Below are 8,893 nucleotides of genomic sequence, written 5' to 3'. Positions count from 1 at the left end.
CTGCCTCTGTGGAACATCTCCTCGGGTTCCAAGCTTTCACCTTCCGATTAGTTTGGGCCCATTTCAACGCTTCGTGTGTTCAGTGTCAACAAATCAGATGTGTTATTGGGCTCCGAAACGGATTTCTGCTGTCCATCACTTTAAACATGCCACTTATAACTAGTTGAAAGCTATAAAACAAAAAAGATTTTGAATTTCAAGATTTTAGAAATTTTGGATTTATGTGTATTTGTGGTTGTACAAGAGAGACCAAACGGTCAAAGCACTGCTCAATACGTCATCGCCTGCGTCACGCACCTGCATCTCATGTGTCCGTGCGACCGGTGTTTGTGTGTGTGTGTGTGTGTGCGCGTGTGCGGCGGTATTTGCTGGACCTTTAGCTCCTTCAGCTGCTGCTCCAGCCTCTGCTGCTCGTCCTTGGCTCGCTGTCCCTGCTGGCTCAGGGCTTTGAGCTCAGACGTCTTGGCCTCCGTGTCGGCGTGCAACTGCTTCACCTCCTTCTCCAGCTTCTCCTTCTGCCGCGTCTCCCGGGAGAGCTCGTTCTGGCGGACCTGCAGCTCCTGCTGCAGCTGTGGTGGAGGAGGAGGAGGAGGAGGAGGAGGAGGAGGAGGAGGAGGAGGAGGAGGAGGAGAGAGGGGAGCGGGTACGAGGTGAGGTGAGGTGAGGTGAGGTGAGGGTTTTTTGTGAGAACCTGTCATCGCCGTACAGTCAGCTGAGTGATTAATGCTTCCTGCTCATAGGGCTAAAGGGGGGTTTGTGACCTACGGTGTACCGTTTGTGTGTTGGTGTTTTGTTGTCTCTCTTTGGACCGCTCTGCCCTGTTTCCTTTTGGCTTCCCTGTCGTTTATTTCTGTGAGAGTTAATTAGTTGATTAGTTGTTGGCTGATTGCTTGTAATGTTGATTGCTTGGTCAGGTGACAGCTGGTATATCAACACCAGTGGGGAAAGACCAGACCCCACCTCGAGAAAGGGTTTGACTAAGATTAGGGTGGTGTTATGTTGAAGGTTGAGTAAGTGTATTAGCCTTTCAGTTGTCGTGTGGATTAAGTTCTTGGAGCTGAGGGGGATGGTGGTATATTGCACCAGGGTAAAAGGCTTTTCTATCGCAACAGGGGATATAATAACAGGACATTTTAAGTATTAATCAAAGTTCCTATTTTTATTCAGACACCTTAAGATCCATTAGATCCATCTGATAATCCATTGCATTAAGTTTAGTGTTGATTAAACATTTTGTGGGATTTGAATTAGCATGCGTCCACATTGTCAGTAGATGGATTTGATGTATAAAATAAGAGGAGCTGTTAATCTACAAAAAATCTCAACTACGCTTACAAAGAAACACAACCAAGAAGAGATCAAACACGACCCTAAGCACCAAATAACTCTCCCCTCAAACGAATTCCATAGATGGTCGTACGCTATATCTCACACCTGTTTGAATATACGTCCGGGGAGCCGCAGGCTAACATTGAGCCGTCTGCCGTCTGCCGTGGCGGGGCCGCGAGGGAGGGAGGCTGGAGGTAATGTAATGAGTGTTTACCTGGGAGACAGCCTGGCTGGAGTTCTCTATCTGGGCCTCCATCTGCTGCTGGGTGGCAGAGGCCTGGGCGAGGCGTCTCTCAGACGCTCCACACTGGAGACCAGCTCATCTCGCTCCCCGGTCAACTCATCCACGGCCTGCTTCAAGTTATTTACGCTACAGAGAATACAGGAAAATATACATGTTAAAGACACGGCCGCGTACCTCTCCAGGCATGTTTCCTCATGGACTTAGACAGTTCGAATGCCTTTCATTACTATAACTTTACATATTTACTATTTTTGTCATCGCAGCAGATACTTATACTTTACAACTTCCATTCTTAAAGTTGTAAAGTGAGCTGCTCCCCCCGCGACCCGACCCTGGATAAGCGGATGAAGAGGAGATGAGAGATTCTTAAAGTTGATTCAGATACAGGTCAATAAGGAGCGGGTAGAGGATAGAGAGTACAGATACAGGTCATTAAAGAGCGGGCTGGGGCTAGACGGTACAGATACAGGACATTAAGGAGCAGCTAGGGGTCAGAGAGTACAGATACAGGTCATTAAAGAGCGGGCTGGGGCTAGACGGTACAGATACAGGACATTAAGGAGCAGCTAGGGGTCAGAGAGTACAGATACAGGTCATTAACGGGTAAGTAGGCGTAAGACAGTACAGATACAGGTCATCAAAGAGCAACTAGGGGTTAGAGCAGGGGTCACCAACACAGTGCCCGCGGGCACCAGGGCACCCGCAAGGCCCATATGAGGCGCCCGCAGGCTGGTTCTAAACATAGCACAACTCATTCTTGAACAACTCTTTCCCACCTTTTTTCAATCATTGTTGATAATTATTGCGAGAAATCATTAACATGATCAGTGTCTTCACATAGATGATTATCATTAAATCAATAATAATAATAATATATAACTAAAGGCAAACTGAGCAAATTTGTTACTTCAGAAGTGTATCAAACTGGGTGCCCTTCGTATGACGAAGGGCACCCATGAAGTAGCTCTCAGGTTCAAAAAGGTTGGGGACCCCTGGGTTAGAGAGTACAGATGCAGGTCATCAAAGAGCCACTATGGGTTAGACAGTACAGATACAGGTTATAAAATAAAAAAGTAGGGGTTGGAGAGTACAGATGCATGTCGTCAAGGAGCAGGTAGGGGTTCTGAATCTTGCTCCAGGATGCCTTCAGGTAAGCAGCCAACACAGGGGATCAAACCCTGTATATTTTGGCTGGGATTCACAACACCCTGAACTGTAGTCTTAATCTCAATAACAACATTGAATCATGAACCAGACCACGTACCTGTGCTCTTGACCCTCAGACAAGCCGGCTCCCTGCTCAGCCAGCTGGGTCAACCTTGAGATCTCTTGTTTGAGAGTTATAATGTTTTCCTTGGCTTTGATCTCTTTATCGTGAGCTGCATCCACTGTTTTCCAAGCGTTCTCTAATTCCTAAGGTGAAAACCAAAATACAAAGATATAAATTAAAATTATGTTTTATGACTACAAGGTCAGAGGGGAACAAAGGTGCTGCGACTGCATTGTTTCACACATATAAAAGACATGACATACCTTATTAAAAACGAATTAATCAGTGATCGAACCTAAAAAAAGCGTGTTTATAATTTTCGGTACAACGTAGGCCTACCTTCTTCAGAGATTTGATGGTGGCCTCATCTTCCTGCGAAAGCTTCAGCGCCGTCTCCACTTTGGTGGAGTTGGATACGATCTCTGCGTTGAGCTCCCTGCATTTGGACATGAGCCTCTTCTCGCTCTCGTGGGCCTTCCTGAGGGCGCCGGTGATCTTCTCGTACTCCGTGCGGAACTTTTCCACGCTCTTATCTCCCAGCAGTTCCGTGAGGACCAACTGGAACTGCTTCTCCAGCGCCTCGAAGGACTCCTCTCCATCCGTGCCTCCTTTTTGCTGTGGATGACGATTAATACATTTTGAAATAACGTGTTTCAACACAGAATTGTGGAGAAAGGTCAACTGTAACTAAGGAGAAGTAGGATTAAGTTGTTATGTATTATATTATGTCGGGTCGAGTTGTCACGTTTACCTCTCGTTGACTTACTGGCAACCAGTTCGATCATTTGACTTCGGTTTTTGGCTTATAGGCTACTGTAGCCTATATTTATGTTAACTTTTTGACTAACTCAAATAACTTAATATCCATTTGCACCACCAGGCATCAACATGTATTCTCTAAACAGTAAGGACCTAGCTGATAGAAATATTCAACAAAAACGAAACAAATATTTAGTTTAAGCTAGCCTAAACAGTGGATGTCATATAGTGCGATAATAAAAGCTATAGCATACTTCGGCTGTGTTGAATGTGGCAAATGGCTTTGCTATCATCTATCATATAATTTTTAATGCGGCAGTATCAGATTCGATTGCACCATTTGCTCCAGTTAGTCAGAAGACCACAATGGGAAGGCTTCATGGCATTGGTGCCCTGAGGCAACTGTCCAAGATGATTCATGCTACTTTGTTTCGTGCCTAGCATGGATAATCATGGCCAATTAACGATAGCCGTGTATGAAAACCCAGGATTATATATCAAACTAACTTTCAAATCGCTTTAACTCACCACCACCATTTGACTCGTTTGAAAGTCAGTAAAGTAATCAATCAACCAGTGCTCTTTGGTTGAGTCATAAGCCTTGCTTTTCTCCCAATTATAATGCATGTCATGTATCTTACCTCCATGATGTTATTTCATCGAGGTCACTGTAGCTTTCATATGCATCTCATGAGTAGCAAACAGCTCAGAAACTGTTACAATTGTTGTCACGCGTAACGTAGCAACGGTAACTAATGGGGGGGGCACCGGAAGTAGCGTGTGCTTGTGGTGTGTTTTTCTAAGACGTGCGTGCTTTTATTTTTTTATTTTTCATTTTTCATCGTTTGTCCAGGTAAAAATAAACCGTTTTAACGTTAACAGCAGTGAATGAACAAGAACTGCACCATTTTTTTAGTAACATGTTAAGTGACACCGAATCCCCTCGTCAGCCTTGTTTCGCAATTAAGCTGCTGTTGTTGTTATTGTTTGACACTAGATGGCAGTTGTGAGCAACAGCCCTACTCGGTATCCTCCTCTTGAAGTCATCGTCATGATTGTTTTCCTGTTGTTTTTCATCGGATGTCGAGTTATTGATGGCCTCATACTTTGTAGGGAAATTCAACCTGAAATCTGATATCTGATGCAGGCCATCTGGCATGTGTGCACAAAATGATTTAACTGCTAGGTGCGCTCACCTGTAAACATATCGCACAGGTACCCCCATGGATCACACTGCCTAAAGGGTCTGTATCCTACGACATGTCTTCACTTTTAGATCTGATCCGGATGTAATTCCACGAAATGCGCATTTGAATCGTGGAGAGGTGTGCACGATTATTAGGCCAAACGGTAATTATGAAAAATCGCAAACTAGTCAATCAGTTTTTTTAAAAATAGAAATAGAAATCAATGCAATTCGACTTTAAATACGGTCAAAAATGGGCTTGATTCTTACTTAATGTCCCATTTATTCTTTCTCTCTCCCTCTCAGGTGGTGCTGAAGAACAGCGCATGTCCCTACGGGTCATAGTGTGCCATTTCTTCCTCTGAACTGCAGGAGCATTTGACATTGTGTTTGTTTATTTACTCCAGAAGGGAATACGATTACGAGGCCTGAAATCAAGTCTGACGGGTTGACTCAAAATCCAGACTTTCGTCATAATGCCAAGCAGATAGCTAATTGGCATTGTGAAAATGATGATCATCACTCATCAGCGCCATGCTCTGTTATTGTAGAACGATACGTTTGGATTGATCTAATGATCTTTTAGCATGTTCAAATGTATATTGATAAAAAGGGTGAGGATCCCTTTTTATCATGCACTTGAGCTCATTCTTGGCAGCCGTGTTTGAGTGGATGCTTATGAGGGGTGCCAAGTAAAGCAGAGCAAAGCAGTATTAATCCATCTCAGTTTTTATTCCAAGGTTGTGCAAGTTTTGGATAGCCAAAATACACCCTTGTATTCTTAGAAGCCCTATTCACTCTAAAGAATTTTCACTAATACCCTTTGGGCTTTTGTCCCATTAATACGTTCAGCAGTAATTATCCCTTGAAAAAATCTCTCCAGCCTCTGATACAGCTGGGGCTTTTGGACAAGAATAAGCTTAATTATCCTGGGAAGGAACAATGCAAGAAGTAGGGTTATGACCGGGGCAGTTTGGTCAGAACACAATCACAATTGATCATTCCTCAAAGACCCGTAAAATAATAATAAAATAATAATATATTTAATTTAGAGGCGCCTTTCAAGACACCCAAGGTCACCTTACAGAGCATATAGTCATCATAAATCGTTTAAAAAAAACAAGACATTGTGGAAAAAATAAATAAATAAACATAATTAATAAGAAATAAATAAAACAAAAACAAGACAAAACAAAACAAACAAACAATCAAAACAGTGATCAGTTAGACGTTGTGTGCGAGTTTGAACAGGTGAGTTTTGAGTTGTGACTTGAAGGTTGTAATGGTGTCTGACTGTCTTATGTGTGGGGGGAGGGAGTTCCAGAGGGAGTAGGAGCGTTTCTCTCTGTCTCTCTCCCAGGTCTGCATGTAGCTGGAGTGCCGTGTGGAACACGTTGCTCAGACGAAGTGGCAAAAATCAGAGAGCGCGCGGGCGAAAAGAAGGACCACTTGTACAGCCTCGTTTCCTTGACAACCACCACATGACAACATGCGCAACAGTTGCCATGGCAATTATTTTTCCAAAAAAAAAAAATCAGAGGAGGAGGGCATGATGAGTGGGAGATGATGATGTCGTCGCTGGTGGCGGCGGCGCTGGTGGCAGTGCTGGCGGCGGTGGTGGTGGTGGTGGTGGTGGCGGTGGTGATGCTGCTGGTGCTGATGGTGGACCCATGCAGAAGACCTGCAGACGTCACCCAGACAGGGGGGTTGCACTGTGTTGGTCTCTGCTCTGCGTCAGTCGCTCATTGGGGCCACGGTCGGGGCCGTGTGGTGAAGAGATTGATTTTAACACCACACATCGATGCTTGGCCCTGTGGGCCAACGTGTCTGAACATAGCCAGACATGTAGAGAAACACCCACACACGACACATGCGTGTGTGCATGCACACTCCTGCCCACACCCACCCCTTCCAACATAGGCATGAACACAAACACGCTTTTGGGCCTGTATGTGGGATCGATATAGCATACCCACTCACAGGTCCATTGCTTTCTCCTTTTTGAAACCCACTGGGTTGTGAGCTAAAAAGGTTAGAGAACATAGAGAACACACCCATCCACATTTAATTCCAGCTTGTAGATCCTATAACCTGAACCCTCCCCAAAATGTACCAGTGCAAAGAATTCCAATACATTGGTGATTAGGATCTGCAACACCCAATCCCCCCCCCCCCCCCCCCCCCCCAACTGCATGTCATAACACTACGCTGGTGTTGTGGTGGAAAATAGAACATGAAAAAGGTTGTGGTCTGATCTCCATCTTAGAACGCATGCAGCGGCGTCTGGCAGCCACCGCTCTCACGTAGAGAAGGAAAACACTCTGAAACTAATGTCTGTAATCACGACTCGCAGAGCCCCAGGGAAGATGTGGTGAGGAGTTCAGTTCAGGGGTTCACCAGAGGTTGGAGAGTTGTGTGGCGGGTTGGGGTACGGCCTCAATGCTATTAGTTTGATGCTTTTCTTTTAAGTACAATGAAATCAAGAAAACGAATGACAGATCTGCACGGTGATCACCGCGTCGGCTCGTGATACATCATGCTTTCGTTCACTCGTGTATTTAATTGAGCCGTGGTGATCTGGGCTTCACGATGTGTGTATAATCACCCTTTGATTGTTGACTCCCAAATTATTTTACAGAGTCCAACCTCAATTAGGTATAATGGACTGGCCTGTTCTGCTACAAGACTATTACCGCGGTTTTTAAAGGCAAGTACATTTGCCTTTCAAGTGGAGACAAGATGTGTGTGCATGCAAATCCAGGCGTGCACACGCACACACACGTTTCAAAATAGTTCATATTTCTAGAATTGCTCTTCAAACAAAATGAAAATGAATGTCAAGGGGTACTGGAAAGGTTTGGAGCTCCCAAAATTATTATTATCAAGAAATAAATATCTGTACTTTTCATTTTTTATGCTGTGGTGTAATTAACATGACTGCAACAGTAATGAGAAAAAAGGCTTTTAATTAGACGCTGTAACGAGCTTCAGGGATATGGCACTTTCTGTTCCTGCACTTAGCAGTATGTGCTGTTGTTTTCCAACAGTTTAACACACGCAATAACCAATGAAGACGCTGATATGGAGGCACACCGTCAACCGTTTCCTCGTGCCCTTCCTGTGTGATTTCATTATACAACATGGTATACACGAGCCGTGTACTGCACGGCCTAGGGGTGCAGGACCCTCTAAAACCTAAGTAATCACTGTAAATGCAATGCTCATTTCAGCAGACTTTTCCTTATTGTGCATTGACCCCACATCCATACATCGAATAGACTTCCACTACCATTAGTGGAAGTCTATTCGATCAGGAAGAAGCTCGATCACAGAAACAAAGTACAGTTGACTTTGTCATGTTTGGTCTTAGTACAGTCATGAGCACACACTCACCATGCGTCCACTAAGCCACTGATTTCATGTCGCTTCATTCCGACCAACAGGGATCTCCCCGCTAGCGCCCGGCTCGCCATGGCTGGAGCATTTTCTGACGGGATAATCTTGCCACCGCAGCCTCTAGGCCCATGTGAGGAGCGGATTACATTTTTTCTTTGGGGAGTGTTGGCCTTTACCATCTGGTATTGCCGAGGGACATTCACAAGAGGTATGTAGCAAGAGAGAGGGACAGATAGTGAGAAGGGAAAAATTACAGTGGAAGTGTGTGTGTGTGTGTGTGTGTGTGTGTGTGTGTGTGTGTGTGTGTGTGTGTGTGTGTGTGTGTGTGTGTGTGTGTGTGTGTGTGTGTGTGTATGCTTGTGTGTGTGTGTGTGTGTGTGTGTGTGTGTGTGTGTGTGTGTGTGTGTGTGTGTGTGTGTGTGTGTGTGTGTGTGTGTGGGCTGAGAGCAACATCAAGAAAATAGGTGAAGTGATTGCCCTAGAGAGGGCCAAAGGAGGGTCTAAAAGAGTGTGTAAAGAAGGAAATGTCGCTATCCGTGGCACCTACCAAAGGGGGGATTCCGGGAGTATCAACTTTAAACCTGAGTGGTCCACTTTATCCTGTATTTACAATACCCCACACACACACACACACACACACACACACACACACACACACACACACACACACACACACACACACACACACACACACACACACACACACACA

General features: G+C 44.9%; 1 protein-coding gene across 1 annotated transcript in view; it reads right to left on the bottom strand.

The window, feature by feature from the left end:
• The window catches only part of cfap58 (cilia and flagella associated protein 58), a 57,911-nt gene extending 53,566 nt beyond the window's left edge, over window positions 1-4,345 (bottom strand). The window contains 6 exon segments of the mRNA XM_060047393.1: window positions 370-569; window positions 1,544-1,617; window positions 1,620-1,699; window positions 2,838-2,986; window positions 3,183-3,458; window positions 4,244-4,345. Of these exon segments, the coding sequence (XP_059903376.1) occupies window positions 370-569; window positions 1,544-1,617; window positions 1,620-1,699; window positions 2,838-2,986; window positions 3,183-3,458; window positions 4,244-4,249 (785 nt within the window). The 5' untranslated portion in view covers window positions 4,250-4,345.
• Window positions 4,346-8,893: the final 4,548 nt, after the last annotated feature.

This window comes from Gadus macrocephalus, chromosome 3 (assembly GCF_031168955.1).
Source record: "Gadus macrocephalus chromosome 3, ASM3116895v1".
NCBI classification, from domain to species: domain Eukaryota; kingdom Metazoa; phylum Chordata; class Actinopteri; order Gadiformes; family Gadidae; genus Gadus; species Gadus macrocephalus.
The sequence above is the reverse complement of the archived record's forward strand: the minus strand, read 5'-3'. Positions and strand labels throughout refer to the sequence as shown.